This window comes from Pholis gunnellus (genome assembly GCF_910591455.1).
Source record: "Pholis gunnellus genome assembly, chromosome: 13".
Taxonomy (NCBI): domain Eukaryota; kingdom Metazoa; phylum Chordata; class Actinopteri; order Perciformes; family Pholidae; genus Pholis; species Pholis gunnellus.
This window is the reverse complement of record NC_136540.1, coordinates 16,506,860-16,533,492: the sequence shown is the minus strand read 5'-3', so window position 1 is coordinate 16,533,492 and position 26,633 is coordinate 16,506,860. Positions and strand designations below refer to the sequence as shown.

The 26,633-nt window shown below is 42.4% G+C and overlaps 1 protein-coding gene across 1 annotated transcript in view; it reads left to right on the top strand.

Moving 5' to 3' along the window:
- The window catches only part of LOC306705557 (roundabout homolog 1-like), a gene marked incomplete at its 5' end in the record, with an annotated part of 75,898 nt that overhangs the window by 39,034 nt on the left and 10,231 nt on the right, over nucleotides 1-26,633 (top strand). The window contains 6 exons of the mRNA XM_079172336.1: nucleotides 17,469-17,626; nucleotides 21,172-21,292; nucleotides 22,466-22,604; nucleotides 22,708-22,835; nucleotides 24,746-24,870; nucleotides 24,964-25,135. Of these exons, the coding sequence (XP_079028462.1) occupies nucleotides 17,469-17,626; nucleotides 21,172-21,292; nucleotides 22,466-22,604; nucleotides 22,708-22,835; nucleotides 24,746-24,870; nucleotides 24,964-25,135 (843 nt within the window). The remainder of the gene's footprint in view (nucleotides 1-17,468; nucleotides 17,627-21,171; nucleotides 21,293-22,465; nucleotides 22,605-22,707; nucleotides 22,836-24,745; nucleotides 24,871-24,963; nucleotides 25,136-26,633) is intronic.

Below are 26,633 nucleotides of genomic sequence, written 5' to 3'. Positions count from 1 at the left end.
ATAATTGCAGCGGATTACGCCATTATTCATACAGAGCTTAACTACACAAAAGGCCTGAACCACCATCACATTATGTAGCATATAGCGCTGTGTATTATTCACTGTTTGTACAGCTGAAACTAAATACCACATTTCAGTTTAAGGAGCCTTTGCAAGGGTAAAGAATAACCAAACTCTATTACCCTATTACAGGTCTTTTCACGGTCTGTAACGCGTCATTGATGAGTCCATTAGGCTGGTGCATTCAGGCTATTGTTGGGCAGAAACGTGGAAATGGTATGGTCCATTCAGGTAGCAATCAGTGAAACTAATTCCTGGAGGAGTGCATGATTTGACCTCTGGGCTGGCCTTAAAATGACAAAGAGACACTTTAGTGGAGGAAATCATTCAGCAAATACAAGAGTATTGATCTGGTGGAATAGCCCTGTCCTTTACTCCATCCACTCGCTCCTTTTATATGATAGGAGCATTGAATGTTGTTATAAGGAAGCTATTTAAAATACCATTTTGGAAAATAGCTTTCTCTTCATTGCTTCGCAATGTTGGCACTGTCTGTCTCGGTTTCAGAAGATCAATGGTCCACTGCACAAGTTGAGTTGCAAAGAGCAGCTATTAAGTGTTGAGGTACAGTCACATTTGATTTCAGCTCAATTCATAGTATTTTTACTTTGAACTGAAACCAGATGTGATCTCATGTTTTTTTTGCCTCCTGGCCGACAGCAGTCGTAGCCGCGGGCATTATGTTTTCGGGTTGTCTGTGCGCGTGAATTCACGTGAATGTGATGTCTCAGGATCGCCCTTTTTCTTCAATTTCTTTTCTTTATTTGGCACAATCGTCCACTTTGACTCAAGGAAGACTCATTCGATTTTGGAAGTTCAAAGGTCGAGCTCAGTGTGACCTCACGTCCGTCCCATTATCGTGATGAAAGGAATTACTTTAAATTTGGCGTCTACGTCCACTTGGACTCGAGGATGATCTGATTCGACATTTTGATGACATTTTGGTTTGACTGGTTCACAGAGGCATACGACCGAGAGGTGATGATTCTAGTTGATACTAATAATACTAAGTGTGAGAGTATGGCCTTGAGATAGGGAGCTTGTTGGATCAAAAAAGCTAAAACCGTCTGTCATGTGGTGACTTGTGTACTCTGTTCAAATCTCAAGTGTGTCCCGCTAATGAAACATATTTTGTACAATGCAGTGTCCTCGAAAAGTATGATACGAAGTGTGATTCACTGGCAAAGTGAATATCCAGAGAGCATAAGGCAAGTACTTGCGTGTCCCTCCTCCCAACTCCTTATTGTGAGGACGACAGTATGTTGTTTATCAACCTCGCTGATTTTTAAAATAATCCATTTAGCAGTATGTTCACTTCCCTCCCTCTTACCTCCTGCCCATCAGAGCAGCTGTCTCTGCACACATGGTGCAGCAAGCCAACCTCAACGCTTTCATTGCACTGCTGCTAAAACGAATTACATTTACGGCAAAGGAATCACCTGATTACAAATCAGCGGAGCCCCCACCCTCTCCCTCTGGTGTGTGCATTCATGTGTGCGTCTGTGTACGCATGCCACCAAGGGCAATGTTAAGAGCTGATCAGGTGGGCATGTGACATACTTTCTGGTTGTGCATGTGGCTGTCTCTTTGCTAATCCATATGGGCGCAGCACTAATTAAATCCAGCAGCTCAACCGCTCACACGACTGGCTGCTTTGCACGGAGCAAAAAAAAAAAATCTGTTGGTGTTCTGCCAGGTAATATGACAAAACCCGCGGGGGGTAGTTTATGGGGTTGCTTGTTAATGTCAGTAATAGAGAAGGGGGGGGGGGGGGGGTGCGATTGAGGCCGTTTGTTTGTGCGCAGTAGCGAGAGGGAGTGAGCTGGCCTGCAGAGACAGAAATATTAAATCTAGTTTAGTGGTTTGTAGATGGGACAGTCAAGACTGGCTGCTGATGATGTAGATGTCTGTGTAAGAGGGAAGCTTTTGTCTGCAGGGTTTAATAGCAGAGGGCACACCATGTCATGCGAGGCCTCCGCACAGAGTCAACCCTGCTGGAGTCACTGAGAAAGACTGGCAGGCTGCTTTTCTCTCCATAAGTGGGTGCCTCTCTCAGCAATTTCCAGGCCTTATCAAATCTAAGCAGTATAAATGTGTGCCGTCCCTCACCCGTGACCCCATCACTCCCTGTGGCTTTAGACCAGCCCCTTCCATCTCCACAGCAGAAAGTTATTATTGTGTTGTAAGTCGCGGCTTTAGCCCCAGATTTATTCTCCTGGGTGCATCCTTTCCATTTTGCTTGCCAGAATTGTTTAGTAGGAGATGTTGTTGTTTTTAAATTTATTCATTGTTTACTATTTGCAGTTGCAGATGTGGATGAGCGAGGTCCCCTGGATGCAGTGATTTTATAATTGTCCATTTGATGTTTGTTTCACAGCAAACGTGCTGATTTTCTGTGCCGGTATGCTTGATTAGTCTACTGCTTGGGAGGGCTAATGTGTCGGTTTATTGGTGTTGTGTTAACAGGATAAAGATTTATGGCGGGGGGGGGGGGCAGCCCAGCATGTGCTCTGTGGTCCACACAGCCGATAGATAGATAAATGGAAATTGGGTCCATTTGTCACTGCCTGGCCTTGCCGTGGATGCCGTGTACCTGTGGAGTGCAGAGCCCAGTAGGGACGTGTCAGTTTGTCCCTGTCAGTACCTTATCGGGTCGTCTATCACACGTGTCCCAGTGAGCCGGCTGCACCCCCTGCACACACTAATACTGGCTCACTACACCAAAGGAGGGAACAAAGCAAAGAGCTGTACCTTTGAAAAAAACAACAACAACAACATATCACTGGTTGAGTTTGTGGCTTTATTGAAGAGCTACATGATGCTTGGAAAGCACATCCTGAAAGAGAAGAACAGTGACATTGTCTTGAGCAGAGAAGCAGTGCACATTTGTTTGCATCGATGGGGAAATTATAACTTGCAGTCTTTTATTACTGCCCAGTATGATTTTTTTTCTTCTCTTTTTTAATGGACCTTATTTCATGGAAAGACTACAGCACATTGTTCATAAAATAGAAATTGATTGACAAAAAGTAATGGTTCATTGACAGCATGCATTTCAGCCTCTTAGGATGTCTCTGACACAGTTAATTGAAAATTCTACGTAAAAATGCATTATCAAGAAATAAAGGGAAACAAACTCCTCATCTAAGGGCATCCTTTTGTTTTTGGTTTTTTTAATGCAGCAGCCCTTTGTGTCTCAGAATGCCTCTAATCATTGTGTCACATCAGGGACACAAACACAAAGAAAGTGACACTGACATTGTTGTGTAACTGAAAAATCTGTCCTGCATGTGGTTAACCTTTGGTTAATGTTAGGAAATGATTGTGGCTTCAGTTTTCTGTCATTGTTGACTTTTTCAATACCTTACCCAGACCACGATTTTTCCTTAACCTTAACCAAGTGCTTTGAGTTGCCCAAACATAACCATTAAGTTTAATCACGCTTTAGTCGCCACAAGCACAGTTTGTATTGCAGGAGCGGATATTTTATGTTAGCAAACATTTTGCAAATAAATTCAGTACCAACAATTTGCACCTCAACATATTATGTTAATTAACACTTTTTCTCATTATGTTACAATCCAGACGGCATTAAGTTTCTAACAAAACATACTTTCTGTTTCAATTTAGCAGTATATAACCCTCAATTCTAGGAGACAGGATTGTTTATTAAGCACATTCCCCCCTATAATTTCCTCAGGGATACAAGTTGTGGCACAAAACCTAGAAGAAGTGAGTAATTGTCATGTTGTGTGATAGCTTCCATGGATGGGCAAAGGAAATGGAAACCTCAGCAAGATAAAACCCAATAAAATGTGAAAGCACTGCAGCACTGACCCCTTATCATCAAATATGAGTTAAAGTCTTCTTTAAACATAGAAACAAACAAAAGTAGAATCTCACAGGTAATCAGTGACCAATGTGTGTTTGACACTTTACAACCAAATGTGCACCTGTAGTGTTATTTATATTTGACACGGTTTCATGACGTGAGTAGACTATCATTGGAGTCATTTTACTGTAATGTTCAGCCAGCAGATTTTCTCTCTCTTTTCTCTTCATACATAGAAGAGAGCAATGTTGAGGCAGAGACACAGACATGAAGCCACAGTGCAGTTGTGTGGTTTACTTTGGTATTCTGCTGACATGGGATCCATTAGGAGGGTTTGAGGGGGTGGGGGTGGAGAATGCACAACAGGACTGGGAGAAGAAAAAAAAAAGAGAGGGAAGCGTGTGGGCCCAAAGAAAATCAGTGAGGAAAATCTTGCATAGCTGAAAGACTTAAGAGCAGGTTTGAAGCAGGAGAGAAGGAAAGAGGAGATGGGGAGGAGCAAAGCCTTGAGAGATGGTGAGATGGCTTAGATGAAACAAAGGAGATGAGAGTAAGCAGAGATTGAAGCTGGAAGACAGGAAAACACAAGGGAGAATGAAAAGTGATGAGGGTGTACAGTACCGTACATGCAGGGAAAGAAAGAGATGAGAAGAGGGCTGGTGGGGGGCTGATTTAGCTTACTTTGCAATGGTGGAGCATGAAAGCTGCCTGGTGGAGCCTACAGGAATGCCAAATGTCACTTAAACATCTTCAGGTGTGCACTTGCCCCAACCAAAATTAAAAAAATGACGCACATTATTGACCTCATCTTGGCCTCTTAATTTACTCCCATTAAGTCAGGTGAGTCACGTAATGTTGCCAAGTCGGATAGGTGCGTTCATTTCCACGGAGCTTATTCATGGCATACCTCATACTAATGATAAGGCAGGGGTGTCTGTACACACACTTAGTGATCTCTCCTGTGGTGCCCAAATGATACCCTCCATCCCTGTCATCACTGGAGCCTCGCACGCCAACCAATGGGAGTGTCATTGTCAAGGAGATTGGAAACACCTGGAGGCTGGCAGCATCCAACAGCACATCAGTCAGCCGTATTTACCTAAACTCAAACATTGACTGATGAATGTTTGTAGCCACAGGGCTGCGGCGGTGTTTGTGATAGGGATTTGCAGAATAACACAGAGGGAATGGAGAAAGAGGATAACAGAGTATTAGCTTTTATTTTCTAAATGTGCTTCATGTAATTACAGATGCTCCTTCAGGGACGCGCCGCTCTCACTTTGCTCACTTTTCGAGGAACAGTTTCAAATGCAAATATAAAAGTCTCCCCAATTGTGCCTCTGACCACAACATCAAATGGAATGAGCTATCAGAGCCGAGACTTGGCGAAGCATCCAATATCATTTTCTTTTTCTCGTATAATCACGTTTTTTCTCTCTTCCTTTGCATATCATTTCGAGCCCTCTGCTTTTCCCTCCCCCATACCTATCCATGAACTATCCTCGTCAGAAGGACAAATTACCCAGTGGGCTGCTCTTTTAGCTGTGCTTTCTTTACAATAATCAATTTGAGGACTAGCGAAAGAGAAGGCTAGAGAAACGTGAAATTATTCATCAGGGTCTCTCACCAGCCGGGCTGTAGAGGTGTGGGGGATGGTAGGGGGCTACCTCGTCCTCCGTGAGATAATTAGGGAGAAGACCGAAAAGCAGAAATAAGGGGAAGGCTGCAAGTCGGCAGTGAGAGGGAGAAAAAAAAAAGAAGGGAGAGAGACGTAGATAGAGAGTGGTGTAGGTGCAGACATGAGGGATCCTAGAGAGCAGTTTGTTGTTATATTTGGAAATCTTGAGATGGTGTTTAGTTTGTCGTCCCAGCAACAGACGGATACACAGGAGACGATGGAAGACAGACAGCTGGGGCTGGTGACGAGTGAAGGGGAAGCGCAGAAAGGAGGAGGAGGAGGAGGAGGAGGAGGGAGAGCTTCGAGGGGAACACGACTGAGAGTTAGCTTCAGTTAAACTACTCGGGAGAAAAGAAGGGTATAGCGCGAGGAGGGGAAAAACGAGCCAGGCTCTCTCTTGTGGCGGGTGTTTATTCAGAGACCTCTTGTTTCCTACCAATTAAAGGGGCTGGGGACTGCTTCAGCACAATCCTTCCTGTCTCACTCCCTCCTCTGCTCAATCTGTCTTCACTCTCTGCTTCCCTTCTTCTGCAATGTTTGCTCCATCTGCAATTTTTGATCATTGCACATTTGCCACATGTGTCTTTTACCTTCTAAATTCTCCCATCTGACATTTTAATTTATTCTCGTGAATCTAACATCTACATTTGTTAAAGGACAATTGCACTATATGCAGTTATCTGTGGAATACTCTAATATGTTTTCCTTGCTTTTAATTACTTGTATTATCTACAACAGCCTGCATCTGTTCTGTTCTTATCTACACCCTTCTCCGTGCTGCTGCAATGACCCAATTTCCCCAGAGGGATCATTAAAGTTTCATCTTTCACCCCTCATTCATTTCCCTCTCCATTCATTCCTCCCTGGTGCAGCTCGGTCCAAACCAAACAAGCTTGTTGTTATACTCAATTTCTTCACCCGTCTTTCGCGTCTCCGGGACTTAAAGGGTTCATAAGTGCCAAAGACTACTTTTTCAAGGCAGTTTTGTAACGTTAAATAGCGCATATGAATTTGTATCGCTGTGCCTTTGCATATGATCACTTATCTAATTCCTGAAACCCCCCTGCAGTTGATGGTTGTATGGTGCATGTATAAATATGTTTGTACCAAGCTCAGAATGTATTTCTGGAAGCCATCTTGGAGGGTGAGAGATGATTGAGAATTGAGACTACAACAAAATGCTTGAAAACCGTGGTTGTTTCATACCATCTGCTCTGGAGTAGCAGTAATGTGGTGCTGTGCTTACCACATCTACCCCCGCCTGCACACATTATTATCAGTACCAAACACCTGACATGCAGGACAATATGGCTCTAAATCAGACAATCATTCATTAGTTTTTTTTGTTTTGTTATACCTCTAATCTGTATCCCTTCACATATCCATCAGTTTTGAGAAAATATTGTGTAGTATAGCGTCAAATACAGTCTCTATACATGCCTGGGAGCCATGTGATTCTGCTATCTGCACTTGCACTGTCAGCATCTTTCCCCGTCGCAATAATGTAATTTTTCCCTGGTTGGATAAAGGCATTGTTGTGTAATGTTGTGTATCTCACTGCAGACTGGATGCCTGTCAATCAGAACAATATAGCCTGGAATATAATGCGGTAGTCCCAGATATTTGTGTGAAAACGGCCAACGATTCTTGGTATCTCTGATTTTTATTACCCTTTTTTTTTCTGTCACACCGGAGAGCCTTATAAACCTATCACAGCCTCTTTCTCTCCTGGGCCCAGAATTGTCTTTCAGATTGATGACAGGGGAAGGACCAGGGCACCTCGGGGTACTTTAGGATGCGGAACATAGCTGTAACTGCGTGTGTGTGTACTGTGTGATTTGCGTGTGTGTTTGTAGGGACTTACCTTTTCCTATTTTGGCACCTCGCCTCTCCATAAAGCAAAAAAACTCTACATTGCAGTGACTGTTGAGTTGACTCGCTCGGTGTTGCATTCACCGGAGCTCTTTGTTTCTTTGTGTCTGTATTTCTACTTCTACCCAGGCTTGTATGTCTTTGTCTTGCTCACTTTTCTCTTTGTTACAATGCATCGCCCTCCCCACCGTCAGCTCTTCCTCATCCTCCTCCTCTCCATCGCCTCTCTTTGTGACCTGGGTGCACTCCTTCCCGTGGAGCATCTCTCCTGGGTTTTGCGTTTTAATATTTCTACCTCTACCCACTCTGTCTTCTTTCACAAACAAAGGCCAGGTAGGAATTAGGTTAGATTCTCATTTAAACAAAGAGCAGCCCACTAAGCTTCAGATTCATGCCATGTCTGCAGTGTGTAATTGCACATACCCCAGAGTTTGTCCCTCTTTGCTTTTTGTGTACAGTTCATCGAAGGTGCTTATTTAGAACTCAGCCCAGGGAGATTTTCCAAACACCATTGCTAAGGTCATCCTGCTCAAACAACGGTTTCCCTGGGCCAGTATACTGGAATACATTTGTCTCAAGGTCTGACTGCTGTCTGCTTTCTAGTTCTTTTGTTTTGTCAAACAAAGCCTGCAACAATCTCACTCCATCAGGGGGGACCTGTGTAAAAAAATTAATTGACACACGCACTTATAACTTACCATACTTTATCTACTCGTTAATGTTCCCAATTACTCTGTCAAACACTGCCAATGTTTTTGCAGCGTGTCGCGCTTATTGAAATGGTAATGCAACCATCTCAAAGTGAAAGTCTTTCATTCTCTGGCTTCTAAGTGGATTTATTCATGACAATTTACTCTTCTCATGCAGGATTACACTAATGAGAGGGTTAAAGGGTGGTGTGTGTGTGTGGCTTTCCTCTGCTTTCATGCAAAGAACTCTTGCCCCGGAGAGAAAGGGCCACGTTTCTACTGCCTCCAGCTCGCTCCATTATTCAGAAGAAGAGGACTTGATTTGGTTTTGTACAATTTCCCCATGCTCATTGCTTACCCTGCTTTCTAAAGGATTCAGGTGTTGTTTATTGTCACTGTTTTTGTGAGGGTTTTATGTGATTTGGATCGTTAACCAGCCATTGCATTGCTTCACACCTAGAACAGGCCTTTAATGTAATAAAGCAATGCTTGTGTGCCACAGGACCAGACAGTAAGCCACATCCTTGCAGGAGGTCAGGTCCGTATGGGGAGGTATTGTTAGTACAGATCTCAGTATGTAGGTCTTTGTGCTTTGAGTTCAACAATCCCCTGCCTCTGCTCTATCGCCATTTCAGCTTTCTAACTGTCAGCACACCGTCATACGCCTCTATGTGTCCCCCTGCCTGTCGCTCATTAGTGTCCCCCACCCATCGTTCTCAGTCGTTTCACCTTCTATTATCACTCAAACCAGAAGGAATTCCAGTTTTGTTTGAAAAAGCTGAAGGACAGTTTCTTTGTGACTGGAGCACGAGGTCATTTCACAATCACACTTTTTTAAAAGCTTGCGACAGGTGCCTAAAGTAAAGGACATGCTTGATGACTTTAGTTATACAACATGCAGTTAAGACTGTTAGCTGAGGTGGTTATTTGAATGTATGAAGCGATGGGTCCTCTTGAACCCTAAGCCTATTTTTAGGCCTCTGCTCGAAAATTGCATACCCATACTCAAGAGAGTGTAGATCTCTTTTTTTAAATAACATAAACACTTGTGAGATTTGTTCAGATGGGTAAATATTGTGTATATGTTACTGGTTAATAGTAAATGAAGATGGCACACAGCTCAAATTGAAATTTTTCAGGTTCGCCTTAAAAAAATTTAAGCTATTTTTTTATGAGGCCCTGGCTATCCTAAAACTCTCCCAAATAATAGCACAACAGGTCAGGAGTCTCTCTGCAAATATTTACTTTGATAAAGTAAAGAATACAAAAGTTATAGAGGTTTTCAGTACAGAGAATTCTGGCGATCATTTTGGAACCAGCTGTTCCAGCTGTTCCAGCTGTTCCATTGTACTTTTATATACTATCAGCAGAACTTTTATTGCAAAGTAATCCTATTCAAGGAGAGGGCACCAGTCTAATTCCCACATTCCAGTGACATAGAGGTCTTTGTTGTCATTGTTTCAGAAATGTGAAGTAACAGATAGTTGAGATGCTATAACCTAATTTATTACGTAGTAAGCTAATTATTGTAAGAACAACTGGGTATAACATGTACACTTGCATAAACCCCCAACATGTGGCATAAGCATGGTTCCATCATACTCATTTATCATGTTTTTTTTGGCCCCCTTGATACCGAGAGAGCACATTTCCACCACATCCCAAAGGTGGTGAATTGGAGTGACTGTGGAGGCCATTTGAGTGCAGTGAACTCATTGTCATGTTCAAGAAACCAGTTTGAGATGATTTGAGCTTTGTGACATGGTGTGTTATCCTGCTGGAAGTAGCCATCGGGACACTGTGGTCATAAAGGGATGGACATGGTCAGCAGGTAGGCCGTGGCGTTTAAACAATGCTCAATTGGTATTAAGGGGCCCAAAGTGTGCTAACAAAATATCCCCCACACCATTACATCTCCACCATCAGCCTGAACTGTTGATACCATGCAGGATGGATCGATGCTTTCATGTTATTTAAGCTAAATTCTGACCCTATACTATCTGACTGTCGCAGCAGACATGTTTTTCCAATCTTCTGTTGTCCTCAGTTTTCTTTTCATAGCTGACATATTGGTAATACTGTAAACATTGTAAATTAGTTAATTGTTATTTGTTATGAAATTATAAAAAACAAAAAAAGTTTCTTTCTGGTATCGAGAGAGATTTGGAAAGGTTTTGTGAGATTTGCAGAAGTAATCTTTGGCTAAGTTTGATTGGTAGGTTTAACACTCTTTTCAAATCTAAGCACAGCCTGATCTGATCCCTGTACTATGTACCATAAACAGCCTAATCATTACCTGCAGTGGTATGGCACTGAGCCTCCGTACAGAAGGCAACAACAATGCTGGATTATGGCAATTAAACAATTTATACCACACTATAGCTACACTTACTGTATAGCATTGCACTTCAGTACCAGTAAGGTCTTTGCTATTTAAAAAAATGTCCATTGTACTGTAATATTTGGTCCGAATGTCAGGCAGAGCAGGCCTGCTTCATGGTGTTTTCCCCAGAGTAAATGAGCATAAGTGTGGGAATGTTTTCAATAAAAACACTCTGTATCCTATAAACAAAAGAGCATGTTTGTGTCTGTTCCTCTGAACATGTGTAACAACTTGTCGGCCTATATTTTCCCGTCAACCTCTCGCAAAGCCTTTAAGTTGACGAAACTCTCAACGGCTCATAAAGATGTCTGCAGCACTGAATCCTACATCTTAAAACCAAACACAACGTAATGTCTGTACACCTGTATTTATCTTTATATGTTGATTCACAAAGGATTCAGTATTTGGTATTGGTTTTGTTTCATACTGTACCGTATGTACTCAAGGGCACCACCTTTGTTAAATCTGGTCCTGAGAACTGATGTGGTGTTTTGCTTTATTGTCATAAGGAAATCAATACCATTTAGGCAACAACAGGAACTCTGAGTGAGCCTTTTTGCACTTTTTTTTTGACTGACAATTTCCATACCAGAGCTGTTTCACCCAGCTCTTCTGCTACCTCACTAATTACCCTAATCTGCTTCATGTCTGTCTGTCTCTCTGTATCTGACCTCTCCTGATTCTCAGCAACTCTTTTTTTCTTCTTTCTCTCTGTCCTGTCTTCGTTCTTACTAAGGGATAGGATGAGTGGAGGAGATTAAGATGGAGGTTACACAATCCTTTTAGCTGGTTTTAATGTCTGCTCCTCACGAGTGATATGTTCCGCACGTACATCAACAGGATTAGAATGTCAGAACATCCAAGAACCGATGAACCGGTGCATCCATCCTTACACACACACTCACACGGCATCATTGTACCCATAAACCCCCTGTCAGAATGCAGTGCCTCCTAATAGGTTGTGTCCATTGCACGTGCACTATCATTTATTCTGACTTTCCTCTGCCTTTCCTATCTGTGTTTTAACAGTGCAAAATGGCATTTTAATAGATACTTAATAGACTTATTAAAGAGGCCAAAAATGTAACATAAGAAACATGACTGTGGGTTGGAATTAAGACATGAAAAGCAAGACAAAACAAAAAACTATCTACTAACTACTAGCAGCATTCCTAACACGTCTTCCATAAAGATGTGTATAAAGCTCATGCCATGGTTGTGACAGAGCTAGACATGGCAGTAGGCACTTTGAGTAAGAGAGCAAGAGTTAAAGTGTAAAATTTGGCCCAACAAGTATTATAACCGGGAGCTTTATCCCGGTAAGTGACCCCCTATGTTGAGTTAATTGGCTCGCCAAACGTAAGATAGATTTATGGCCCTGAATGAAAAAAAAAAAAATCTGTTTGCTCTGGGACTTTGGTGAGTAATGATTTCTGTGCAGAAAATAAAATTCAAATAAGGGTGCTTGGGGAGGACAGGCAAGGATTTTTTAGTTTGCTTTATAAGCAGTGTGCGGTGTCTTTTGGATTGCAATTGTGTATTCCACAAATCCCGTGTGGCGTAGTTATGAGACTGAGCTAATGCGCGTATTCTAATTTGTATGTGCAGGACCTTCTGTTTTTATTGGATTTGCTTGGTTGCAGTTCATATTAAGATATTGGCACTGGTGTGTGCTTGCATGGGGGTACAGGGCCCACTGGACCTCCTTTGTAAGCGTGTATGTGTGCGTCTCTTTTTTCGATCCATCTGACCATGCTACGTTACAAGAGCCGCACATATTGGTTTTTCTGTGGAGCAGCTGTTTCTCCTGCAGCTTTCTGTCTCTCCAGACTGCAGCTCTGCAAGAGTAGGGAGAAGAAGAAAAGTAGGAGGTGATGGAGGTGGAGAAGGGGGGAGACAGATAGAAGCGGAGAGGTAGGGGTTAGGGAAAGGTCAGGAGATAGATGGTGAGAGAAGTCAAGGATTACATATCTGCTGGGGTTGGATGATAACTGCATTTTTAAGGCTAGCTCTGGGTCAGTGCTCTGGGGCATTTCAGTCAAAGAAGGGTGGTTTGTATTTAAGCTGAAATGAATGTTTTATTTTTAAGCACTGAGAAACATTAAGACTTCAGGTCAGTGTAATAGATGCCAGTACTTATTTTTACTTATTATTACTTACTCTTGGAATAATGTGTTTTAGTGCGGTCTCAGTCCAGAGTGCCAAGGAACAGAGGGGGAGCCATAATTCCAGCCTCTGCCTTTTTTCCATTTTAGTATTTACATATTACTGACATGGTCTGATAAAGTAAAAGAAAATGAGTCACACAGTAGTGACAGTATTTATGGGCAGTCATTTGAAGAGACAAAGTTGATTTTGTTCTTGTTAACTTTATTTCCTATGGAGCATTTCATCAAACTTACATGTTTCTCCCGTCACTACTCAACCCTTTAGAGGAGCCCACTGTGTGTGAGTGCTCCGATGAGTAACTTGGTAATAAGGTCTGGGGTTCCAGTTCATTTAGAATTGAAATAGGGTGTCCATTAAATGATGTTCAATCAGACAAACCAAACAGTTACTTATTTAGTTTTTCAAATAGTTTTTCATTTGACTGGAAAAAAAACATGAAGCTTCTGGTACATGTGGTAGACATCTTTACTGTATTTCTGTTTTGGTTATTAAAGGAATAGCTCAACATTTTGGGAATCATGTGAGTCTTGTCATCACCGTGAGGTTGCCAAATACTGCAGAGACTCCAGAAAGTCACTGCTTCCCGGCCAAGAAAAAGAAGAAAAAGACCAGCTCATAACCCCCTTTAAAATCACAACTTGTCATTTTAACACATTTTGTACAGATTAAACAAACAACATACTATGTTAATTAGTGAGCTTTAGTAGTAATGGAAGGTGGAATTCTTTTAATCTATTTCGGTCAGAGTAAGTTTAGCTATTTCCTCCTGTTTCCAGTATTCGTGCTTCTGGAAGCTAAGCTAAGTGGCTGCTGGCACTAGCTTCATATTTAGCGCACAGACATAGATTTCTCTCTTCTAACTCTGTTTCCCAAATTGTTCAACTATTCCTTTACACCTATAATGTCAAAGACAAAACCATACACAGTATAACCTTTTATGACAAAAGAGGATATATTTTGGCAATTGAGGACTGCTCAACTGAATTTGAATTTTTCTAATGAAAATGTCACAGGTCCCTCTATTTAATTCCCTCACAATGAAAACTGTATGTATTGTGCAGTTGGCAGCTAATTATGCTGATCAAACTCAAACCCTGCTGTGAAAATGTGTTCCCATTCTTAGTATTTAATTCCTCGAGTCAGCAATGATTTTCCCTTCTTTCAATTGGGCTCTACTTATTTATCTTTTACATGAAGATTTTTGATAAATGATAACACATGAAAATTTAAAACACATCAAACTAATGATGTGTAAAATGCCAAAGTGCTTTCATCTTCTCTCATCTGTCAGTAGCCTTTAAACAGGCATTTCTATGAGCCGATTGCTAATCGTATTCCTCCACTATAAAATGAGCATCCGCAGCTGTTGTCCTGCTTTTGGCAAAGCTAAAAGTGATAATAAAGCGTCATTGCCTCGCAGTGATGTCGACGTTGACTTTGAGACATGCTGATGATTGCTGTACCAAAATAGTTGTACAGCTGGATGTGCAGTATATAAAAGTACTTTTGAGTATAAAAAATGAAGTACCAAGGGGTTAGTTTGGCCATGGTGGCAAAAGGTGCCTCTGGCTGTCTCATGCGGTGATGCGATGTGATAAGGTTACTGTGTGTGCCCCATGCCGCCGCTGTCTGTGGGGTTGGATTGTGTTCCCGTTTGGTCCAGTTGGACTCTGCAGAGAGGATTATGGAGCTCGGCTGCAGAAGGCCTTTCAAGCGATGGCTCAGGCTCCAGAGGACTAACAACAAGCCAGACACTGTCAGATCCAGGGTAGTGAGGCCAAGGGCAGATGCTTTGAAGTGGGCTACGAGATTCTCATCTGGAGGGATCAGATGGAGGGTGAAAAGAAGACAGCGAGAGGTGCAAAGCTCCAGCTAAACAGGCAAACTGGGGCTGGCTTCAGAAGCTGTAGAGGTGGGTTTCACTATTAGAAGCCAGAGCTTACAGTACACGCTATGAATGGCTTCAAAAACCTGTGAAATTTACATGGGTGCAACCTGTGGAATAACTAAGTATGATTTGAAAATAACAAGAGAGACGTGACACGGCCTTAAAATACACAAGAGAGGAAGAGAAGAAGGGAAAGATGCAAGTGAAGTAGATGATTTAGTTGAATATTTTGAAGCCGATTGAGAGATACAGGAGAAATATGAATCTTTCTGCAATCAAAGCGGGTTGAGAAAAAATTAATTGTGTTTGTAATATAAAAGTATTTTTAAAGCAGAGGTAAGACAGAGGGTTGAATTTGTGGTGATTGTCCTCTGCTTAATCTCTAAAATCAGGGCAGTCATTGCAGGATGTTCCCATTGTATTAATCAGCCTGCACCATTTAATATATTCATCCAGCATGTTTGTCCTCATTCTCCTCATCTATGGAGCCTGGTTTTGCAAACGCCACTGACTCCAGCGATTCTGGGTTAGACCGCGGTGTCAGCGACATCGCTTCTAGAGACTAGCTTGTCAGGATATGTTTACTGATTATCAGGATTTCTTTTTTTATTTCGTCAAGCTGTAAAATGACAAGAAAATGAATTTAGGAATGTTTAGGAATTGGAGACAAAACAACAGCCTTAGCATAGTTTAGGAGTGCTTACATTGTGTATGCTTGCATGGCTTTTACTTGGGCATGCATCATTTCTTATTATGTCTTAATACATGTACTTAGTACATGATACATTGTCAGCTTTACAAGCACATGTTCCAGATTATTTGTGCGCTTACCTGGCACAACAGCATAACATGCGCAAATGGGCCAGCTTTCCCTTGTTCACATACACCCAAAAACATGCACACTTATGAGAACATTCTTTACTAACCTTCATAAGCTTCCTTTGCTTTTAACCCCTGATCTCTCCTTGCCTTATGCCTTACACTAACTCCGGCGCTATCACCTAAAGTAAATCTTTAACAAAGGGGTTTGAGGAAATATTCCAGGCTTTCAAATCCTATGGAGACATTTGGACCTCACACGATAGTAAAAACAGATGTGTAACTCGATTGCTGTTGGACTAATAAGATAGTATCGGTCAATAAATCAACACACACACACACACACACTGTACGCACAATTGTGATGGTCTCACTTTCTTCCTGTCTGAAGTAACCTCAACCATGTTTTTGTGTCCCACGAGGAATGCCTTTTATCATGTGACACGGTGGTGTTGCCGGTGTGGTGGGGGTGTGGGGGGTGTGTGGGGGGGGGGGGGGGGTCGCCAGACAGCTGTTTCCCATCAGCATTCAGTCAACTGCAGTCATCCAGTTGCAACCCTGCCCAGAGGATCAGAGGGGCAGAGCAGCGGAGTGGAGCTCAAAGGAGTGCGGGGGCCAGAATGCCTCCAATTAGAAGGTCATCCCAATTTGTTTTCCCATATCCACGGTGCCCATCAGGCGTCCCGGGCCTTGCTTGTCCAGTGTCATGTACAAATCCAGAGCCAGAGGTGAACGAGTTGCCGCCATCTGGGAGTCATTATGCCTTTTCCTCATTGTTTCCTGTCTTTTCACCCCAACCCAGCTCGACTGAGAACTGCTCTCTCTTTGTTGGCTCCGCTCCCTTGGCTTGTTCAGGTTCTAAGCCCCCCCCCCCCTCCATGTAATTTAAGACTGGGAATGCTTAACAGCAGACACTCATGCAGAGGCGTCTACATTAGCACATGTTGTTCACCTCATCAGAGGCAGAATATCTCTCACTTGTAGAGAACAAAAGGTTGTTTTTCATTCATGCTGTACCCCTTTTTCTTTAACACACCCCAATTCCTCGCTCTCTTTCTTGCAAAAGTTAGTCCCATACTGCTGTTTAAAACTCTGACATTATTCCGGTAGACTTCCTTTTTTGACACACTTAATAGAATCCCTCGCTGCTCCTCCTCACGCTGTTCAGGGCTTGAGGCTGTGCAGTGGCGCCCTTTATACACAGTCCGCGGTGGAGACGGCAATGAGCCTTCTGTGGCCACCAGAAATCACACTCTTCTGTTGGGCTTCTTGGAGTGGATGCAAGTTTTGCTTTGTCTCCAGTTCAGCTTCGGGTTCGCAGGCTCTATTTCTGTGTGCACGCTACTCGTTGTGGGAAGATGACAAATTGCTGTGGTAGCGTTTTCCGCTGGCTGCTAGTGGAGCCGTCTGGATCTCACCTTTCTGCGTCGCTCTGGAGCAGTGGATCTTCTTGTCATTGAGACAAGCAGCTTTCTCAGCAGCTTGTCTCAATAAACCGTAGCCCCCTGTTTGAGAAAGGGAGTAATCACATGAAAAATCCTTGCAGCTTGTGTCTCTTACAGGACAGTGCTGATTTACATGAAGGATATATCACATTTATGATGAAAAAGGTATTTTGGACAGGAGTTGCTGTGTGCCATATATTTTACAATATCCTTCTATTCAAGTGGTTTAAGTCTTGAGAACGCCTCTGCTAGGTGATTGACAACATGGCCTTGTTCCTCTCACAAAAGGGGCGATAATTTAGTGTTTTGTTCATGTCATTGCCATGCTAGAAATAAGAAAGGGGTAGAAGACAAAAAATGAAAAAATGAAAAACAATTTCCCTGGGCTGACATGAAGAAAAGAGAACATCAGCATACAGTTGTTGTCACAACTTCTGAATCCAGAGCTTTACAATTCCCACAGGTGAAAGCTGGATACCACATCAGTCAGTCTTCTCATTCACACAATAAACACAGCCCCTCTTGGATGCACCAACAACATGAGCAAATATTGTAATGACATCGTCAAATCATAGTCAAACATCCTTAAATTCCACTCTGTTGACTGTTTTGCTTTTCTGTGTGTTTTTCCAGTTTTGCGCGATGACTTCAGACAGAACCCGGTAGACGTTATGGTCGCTGTGGGGGAGCCGGCAGTCCTGGAGTGCCAACCGCCCCGTGGGCACCCTGAACCCACGATCTCCTGGAGGAGAGATGGTGCCAACTTAGATGACAGAGATGAACGCATCACAGTAATTGATTCCACTTCTTAACTATTTCACATCACTCTGACTTTTAAGGAATAGTTCACATAAACATGTAACATTTAGTCATTACTTACCGATATGTCCGAGTCAAACTGTGGGACGAAACACTGATCACCAGTTGGAAACGTCCACATGATTCAAAACATTACTGTACTGTATTTATCACTTGGCTTCACAACACCCGGATTGTGCTGCGCATGCCCTTTTCAGGAACTCTAAAGAACCAATTACCTCTCACCTCTGTCACTTCTTTGAAGTACAGCAAAGCAAGATTGATAAGTGGAAATCACAAAATGATTTCCTTGTGGTCACGAGAACACTGTATAACATCTGCACCCATGTCCTCTTTGAGTTCCCAGCACAGAATTGAGACTGCCGGGAGGAAAAAAACTAAAAGTTGGCGCATAAAATTGCTAACCATGAGAAGAAAACAGTGCACATGATGTTTTTTTAAATGCCTGGTGGCGAAAAATACACAACAATAGGAAACAACAACAAGCTGGAACTTGAAAGTGTCATCATGTGAGCTACAGCATGTTATTAATCTGCTACATTAGGTTGTCATGTGGCGTACAGTACAGCAGTGATTTTCTTTTCATGTTTTTGTATACACACACAACTGATTTCAGACCCAGAAGCGTATGACTGGTCAGGCCAACGGGCTTTTCCATCCTTTAACTGAATAATAGAACCATGTTTTAGCAACTCGGATGGTTCCCTCTCTGTGTGTGTGTGTGTGTGTGTGTGTGTGTTTGTGAGTTGATTTGTTTATTTGAATGTCTGTGCATGCTCCCCGGGAACATACAAGAGCAAATTCAAAGCTCATGTTAGTGCGGAGTGACAGGTAGAGTCTCTCTGGGGGACTGTGATGGACAGAGCAGCTATCTGTGATTTAAGGAGAGGCATGGATCAGAGCCAGAGGGGGGAGGCTCCTCTGAGGGAAATACAAAGGCTGCTTTCTGCTTTGTACTTTCTGCATGCCTGTCTTTGTCCTCCCCAATCATCTTCTCTATATGGAAATATGTCTTTGCAGTGAGAGTTCACTCCAAGACATCACTTACTGTACAAGGACCAAAGAAGTCCACCACAAGTGATTCACGGCTACTTTCCATCCTTTTTGAGTAGTTTCCCTCGTGGCCTTGACCGCCATTTATTAATTCTGATATGTAAATAAACTGGTGAGTTAATTCTTAATAACGATTTTTAGAAAGACTCCCACACACAGGAACAGTTTGATTTATTGATTTTAATTTTAAAAGAAGCAGAGTGCTTTTATACGGAACAAATAGATCTCACTATGAGCAGCCTCAGACTGTGTGGGCCTTCAGGGCATCTAAGGCTATATGTGAAGGAGAAAGAGAACACATTGAAACAGAGCAGAAACGAAAGCTGAGGTTTCAGTGTCCGAGATGGAGGATAGACAAACCACATTTGGATTTCTTAGAATTGGAATTGCTGCTAAAAAGGAGGAGCGGTCAGTCCAGGAAATAAAGCTCTTGGTCTGCTCTTTAATCAGCTGCTAAAGTTACTAGTGCAGCACTATTTAGAGCAAACAGCAGAACATTGCAGAACACAAGTATAGCATTAGTCCGTGGCATTGGTTTGCACTAGATCATCTTTTTAATTCTGTAGGAGTCATTTACTGGCATCGCTACTTGCCACAAAATTTGATATTGGTTCGTCAAGGAACAGCTATAACACAGATTCAGCAGTTCAAGTGCCAAGGGATGCCCGATGAATTCTAAGACATAAATCTCTTAATCCAGGGTTCAACTGGATGACCTCAGTGAACTGATTTTAATACGGTTGTGCATTTAATGAAAAATGTTAGTTCTTACTCAATGAAATGGAAAACTACAGTTGTGGGAAAGATTATGAGCCAATAATACAGTTATCCACTGACATTCAAGTAATTGGAAAGAAATCCTTTATTGTATGTCTACATGTCATAGGTTACCCTTATATTTGCTGCTATGCCATGTAGCTTTTATTAATGTAATTTAACTGTTCTGAGTTCAAGCAATTCTCTCATCGTTCATGTGCAAATAAGCCACACAAAAACTAAACTATATATTACACAACAACAACAAAAAACAACCAAAATCCATGTTTTTATGTATTTGTTTTGGTCCAATAAAATACATTCAAACATGAATTTGCATTGACTCTAATGTGAGTCCATCCAAACCAAAAATCCACTGGATACTGATAGGAATGGCTGAATCTGCAATACCAGTTCCAAAATCCCCCGCGCTTTGTGATTTCTAGTGGTCGGCTTCTTGTATGAAAAGTTCACAGGACCTCAAGTCACACCACAGTCTGTTAAATCGTCTTCTTCGAACCACATCATTTGCAACACATTCAGAATATCAACCATAGTTAGGCCGTGCTTAGTTTTTATTTATTTTTGGTGTTTGGTGTGAGCTGTTTGTAAGCGTAAGGTTAGCCTGAAGGAGGCATACTAATATATGAAAGCCTGTTGGTTTCATCCCTGCAGCAGCAATTTAATGATGCATTCTATCTGTATGCTGGCGAGTGGAGAGTGCTCAGCCAGCCAGGTGCTGTCTAGCATGAAGCTAAAGTCCCCTGCCTGCTTCATGGACGCAGCACTGTAGGCAGCCTTGACCTCTGCCCTCTGTTAAGAAATAACAGAGCCGCGCTATTCCAGGCTGTGTGTGTCTCTAGCAGGCATATATGAATAGATGGATTCCGTTGCTTAGTGTGAGTGTGTGTGTGTGTGGGGGGGGAAGCAATCTGAAATAACAATAACGAGGATAAAAGTTTAATTGAATTCCTGGGACACGGTTTCAGATGTCTGGATGCAGGGAATGACCTGGTGGTTGGTGTGAGAGCTTCAGATGGTCATGTTAACCCGCTGTCTCGTATCATGCCGGCTCAGTGCTGCTCCGGTATCACCTCTGGCCCTGAGTAGCTGCAAACTATCAGTGGAGTAGCAGCACACATTGAAAGCTATAAAGACAGCTAACATAGTCTGTGGGGGCGTATAGGATATGAAAAGAATGAAAACAGTATGGAGTGCATATATCTTCCACCTCTTTGATGTGTTGGTATATGTGTGTGTGTGTGTGTGTGTGTGTGTACGTGTGTGTGTTTGTGCAGATTTCAGTATAGAGGAGATAAAAAAGTTTGGGAAAGGCAAAGACGGCTGACTGAACATCTGAGGGAGGTCTCTACAAAGAGGCGGTGTCTTTGTTCCCAGGGTTTTGTGCTAATGTAGCACTAGATATGAATTATGTAATTTCATAATGGGTGACCTTCTGTGCAGCTTGAAAAGCAGTGAAAATTCTGTTCCTTAGATACAGAGATGCATACAGATGCACACAAACGCTACATGCAGGACTTGAGCTGTGGCGCATTTAATCATTCAATTTCCACTTGTTGGCCATACGTCCATTGTGAAAGTGCCACGCACCCTCTGTAACTCACAAACACGGTGCACACAAGTTTAACACATGTTAAAGATCCCATAAGAAAACAGCTGTGCAAATATTTCCTGTGCTTTCTTTTAGATCCGCAGTGGCAAGCTGATGATCACCAACACCAGGAAGAGCGATGCAGGGAAATACATCTGCGTTGGAACCAACATGGTGGGAGAGCGGGAGAGCGAGATCGCTGAACTCACTGTGCTAGGTAACGTTTGCGGCTTAGTGATCGCATTTCACAATGTTGGAGCGCTTCACTTAGCCTAAGTACCCTTTCAGTTCACAGTTGTTTGGTTTGCCAGTCTGCTATGCACGCTTTTTGTTACTGGGATATAATAACCCATTAATTACATTGATTATGCAGCACTGCCATCCAGTCTGCCAGCTTTGGAGAGGTTTCCCTCCAAACAAGTGCTGAACATCTACCGCTGTTACATCCAATGCTACAACCCCTCAAACCTTTTAGTACAAGAGCTCCCCATTCCGCCCCCGGCCCCAAAAGCCTGTTTCCAGCCTCAATTCTCCAACCCCCCCACTTATTTTCCTAACATTTCCCATCAGAATAGAGCTCTCATCAGTATCACAGGGTTAGATGACCTTGGTTGAGGTTGGTAGTATACAGTATAGTGCATCGTTGAGCCATTCAAGGCTGTGAGAATATTCTTGCTGAATGCAGAACTAGGTCAAAATATGTTATTCTACAGGTTGTGCATAATAAATGACTTTGGAGACTGACGGATGATTTCCAGTAGAATATTACATGTTTCCAAACTCTATGATAATTGCAATATGTAGATTACTTTGCATATTTTGCTGGGTTTTCTTTTTTTATTAGAAGATTGCTGTGTGGTTTTTTTGGGGGGGTTCGTAGGAAAAACATTTCCAAGCAATTGGTTGAAGTCGTGGGAGCAGACAGTATTTGTAGTTAGAGTTAAAAAACAACAACATGATAGCTTAGTCCTAGTTACGTAAACATTTAAAATGTTTTCTGTTCCGCACCAGATAGTTTACTGTCTGCACTCACATTCAATAAATGATTCCAAAGTAAATGTTATTACTTTGCTGTAATTCCCTGCACAAGTTCCTTGCAACAAGTGCAAGTTATTGTAAACTGATGGAAACAAAATGAAACCTTTAAACCAAAGCAATATGCAATCCATCATTATACTAGTATGGCACAGTGACATTTAGATACCTTACAGTAACTACACAAAGAGGTAGAAAAAATGACGACAATCCAAATGTTTTGTTCTTAAGAATAGAAATCATGTAAACTGTAAATATATTAATGTAAAAAGTGTAGGAATATAGATATAGAGCCCTCTTTGACATAATGACGGTGATGATTAGATGACTATTTATGTCCGTTGGTGCCCTGCAGAGCGCCCAACCTTTGTGAAGCGGCCCAGCAGTGTGGTGGTGTTGGCAGAGGAGAGCGTGGAGTTCCACTGTGTGGTTCAAGGAGACCCTGTTCCCACTGTCCGCTGGAGGAAAGATGACTCCGACCTGCCTAAGGGCCGGTAATGCACAAAATTCCCTCTATGCACATTAATTTACCACGCTAACGCGGCGTTTCAACTTGGCCTTTCATCTCTTGATTGTGCGTGTCCGTTCCGTCTACAGATTTGAAATCCTAGAGGACCATACATTGATTGTGCGCCAAGTGACCTCTTCAGATGAGGGCTCCTATACATGTGTGGTGGAGAACATGGTTGGGAAGTCTGAATCATCCGCCACGCTCACTGTACATGGTCAGTACAACGACCCTCTCATGTAATGTCCTCTAAACGTTGCGCCTTCTTCTCTTCTAAATACACTCTTTTCAGAGCCTCGCATTTCCTTTTCATGGATGAGGTATTTGCCACACAGCTGCTTCGAGCTTAACAGGAGAACTAATCCTGTCTCGTAGTGTCACAAATTAGCAGGCAGTGACTTTTCCTTTACATTACAGACAAGGCAGAGTTACACTATTTTCCTGCTTTCTTGCTGGAGGTCATATAATGTTTGCAGTAATTATACAAAACAAGCAGTATAGGACATTGCAGCAGTTTGTTTACAGTACGTTTCACGGTAATGTCCTGTATAAACCGAGGAGAGCATGCAAAGTAAATGTTTACTTTCTCGCAGATGATGGATTTGTTTGGTCTGCGGGTCCCGCCACATTGACACCCTTTAGTTCTTGAATCAGCGACTGAAAATGAGCAGTGAGACATAGCTGCATTCACAGACCCATAAACGCATAACCAGGCAAACACACAGCAGTGACACACTGGGTGACATCGACTGTGAGGGTAGTAGGACTTAATTAAAGATAAGACAGGGGCTGGTTGCATGCTGGGAAACGACATTGTTCCAATTACGTCGTCTTCCTCTCGCACCAAAAAACCCCGGAGAAAACGAGTGTCTGGGGGGGCCATAGCTAATTTGGGCAGTGAATGGAGAAGGGCAGGAATAAGCGGGAGGTGAGTCGAAGTTGTATTATGAGAGGAAACAGCGAGCTACCTAAGTTAATGTATGTTTCATAATTAATTAAATAAAAAAACTCTGGCAGGTGCAATCATCGCTTTTGCCTTAACCATGGAATCATTTTTCTGACCTAGAACATTTGGTTGATATTAAGCAGTTTCCATTTGAAACAGATGTGGCATGCAAAATCAAATTTACTCCACACAATACACGTTTTTTTCAGACAAACGTCATCCTCTCACATTAGTTGAAAAAAACCAGCTGCCCAGCGAGCCATACTTTTTACTTTACATCTCGTTCACAGATGTTGAAAATGTGTCTTTTTTTGTGGAGTAAATCCCTGCATATAGCACCAGCAGTTCCCGCTTCGACCTTCTATCCAGACACAATGCTCCTTCCTCACCCCTCGCAGTTGTATGTGATGCATGAGGATTGTATCTTTGTCCAAATACGCTTCAAGGCTGTCTGGCCCTATAATTCAAAGCAGCAATTACATATACTTTTCACACCTTACAGTCAACTAGTCTGTTGGGTCTAATAGGGGCTAAACAGCATGCCTTGTCCATTGACACCTGTTTTTATTTGAATTGTGTGTGTGTGTGTGTGTGTGTGTGTGTGTCTGGGGGGGGGGGGGGGGGGGCATGTTTTGAAGAAATGTTTTACTTTCATTCAAAAGAATTCTGCACATGTAGATACGTTTGAACTTGCATCCCCATGTTGCTGACTGTCTACTGTTCTTTCATACCAATTCCATTGTGCTCACTCTTTCAAGCGTGTGTCAATACTGTTGAGTGCATCATTGCAGTTCCATGTGCCTGTGTGTGCCTTCATTACTCATTACAACTGCTCTTTTTTTGTGTCTTTTCCCTTGTAGTCAATACTGGTAAGTTGTCATCCGTCCCTCATCCACCTCATCTGACAGCAACAAGAAATCTTAAGCCCCTGTCATTGTCCTCTTCACTGTTTATCCATCCACCAACACAGTATGTAATTCATGTTATGTGCTGGTTAATCAATAGATATGTGCTGTTTTTCTTTTTCATTTGAAAAGAAAGGTAAATAATGTCTGTTTCCTGCTTCATACACACTTAGCCTTTATTCCTTGAGCTTTTCATGCATACTGAGATGTTCTAAAACTGGGAATGATGACAATGTATCAGGCTGCCAGGTAATTAGGGCCTCATTTCCTCTGCAGTGCCCCCGGCATTTGCCGTACGCCCCAGGAACCAGGTGGTGGCAGTGGGCAGGACGGTCACCTTCCAGTGCGAGGCCACTGGCAACCCACAGCCGGCTATCTTCTGGCAGAGGGAGGGCAGTGAGGTGAGGTTGACACTGTCATCACAATTAATCACTACTCTTTGCAAATAGTAAATAAATGGGATTCTGACTCTCTGATCTTTGTCTTCTCTCCAGAGTCTCCTGTTCTCATACCAGCCACCACAGCCCTTTAGCCGTCTTTCTGTCTCCCAGATGGGCAGTTTGACTATTACCGATGTTCAGCGCTCTGACGGCGGCTTCTACAGCTGCCAGGCTCTCAACATCGCTGGCAGTGTTATTACCAAAGCACTGCTGGAGGTCACAGACTGTGAGTAAAGGGAAGGTGTGATGGAGGGCAGATGGAGGGGGGGGAGCTTTCTAGCTTTAATGTTTTGTCTTTTGGCTAAACAGACTACTTTGCTGCAGCAGTTTTCCATTGTTGAGCAGGTGTCTTAGGCTACAAACTGGCCTCGGTGGCAGACTGGTGAGAGCAACTAACTGTCAGGGAACGGATTTCAGGATTTCTGTTGTTCACATGTTGGGCTCTAAACCATCTGTTTCCATGGTGATTGTGTGTAAAGAGGGTCTGGACTTACCTCTGAAAATGAACTAACAACAGTACAGTTTGTAATCTAAATTAAAAGGACTAGGGGAAATATAATTAATATTATCCATTGTAACTCTAGTTTCCATTAATACGACACAGTCTGTTTTATTTTATCGTAAATATCTGTGAATTAAGAGGGCAGGATTGACACAATATTATTTAAAGGTAACTTTATATGAAAAGTGCTCTGAGGGACTCTCATCCAAATCCTAGGTGATGAAATAACTGTGTTAATTGTTAAAAAAAAAAAAAAAAGCAATTTAAATGTGCTTGGAGGCCCAAGCCAGTAATTACACACCACCAGCAAAGTCTACAAGCTCCCAATTAAATGACCTGTATGATCATGAATACATGTGTGTGGGTAACTGCGTACTATGTACATATGAAATAAATTAATGACGATAAGTGCTTCAGGCTTTAACAGTCAGTTACTGCATTTCGGAGTTGTTCAGTGCAGCCCTATTAGTGATAAAGGATAATCTGCTGTCTATGTTGGTAATGTGTTCTGCAGCCTCCTTTATAGGGAAATGAGATGCATCCACTCAGTGAGAAATCTGTTACAGGTAATGGAAATAAGAGTTGGGGTCATGTTTTATGTAATTTTGTCAGTGGTCTAAAGCAGTGCACTCCCGCCTGCACCTGTTTCTCTCTACTCTCCCCTCCCCCAAATTATCTCCATCCCACCACACTCCTCTCATCCCCGTTTGGAGTGGTGCATTTGTATGGAAATAACTGGCACCTCCGGCAGTTTTCAAGGCGTGTTTCCATCACCTTTTTTTGGTATTTTCTTTTTTATTTATTTATCTAGAATCCCTGCCTCCATCCACAGGGTTTTAAAATGTAAGAGAGGGAGCAAAGAGAGCTCTGTTATCTAAGTGGGATTGTTATTAGTTGGGCTTTGCCGTTGTGATTGGAGCCGGCTCCGGCAGTATACGTACTGCCGAATGAACGATTAGTTGCTCTCCGCTGGAGGGGAAAAGTTGATTTATTTTGCCTCCACTGCCTGCACAGCCACCTAAAACCTATTGTTCTCTCTTTACCAATTTTCATTTCAATATCTTTCACATCTTAGCTGTCTTTCATTTTTTTGGCAGCGTTTCGGGTTTCATTTTCTTTACTCTCATCTTTCTTACCTTTTATTTCTGTCTCTCTCTTCATGGCTTTGATCCTTTGTCAACATCAATCTCCAATTCCATAATATACTTTTGACACTACTGGG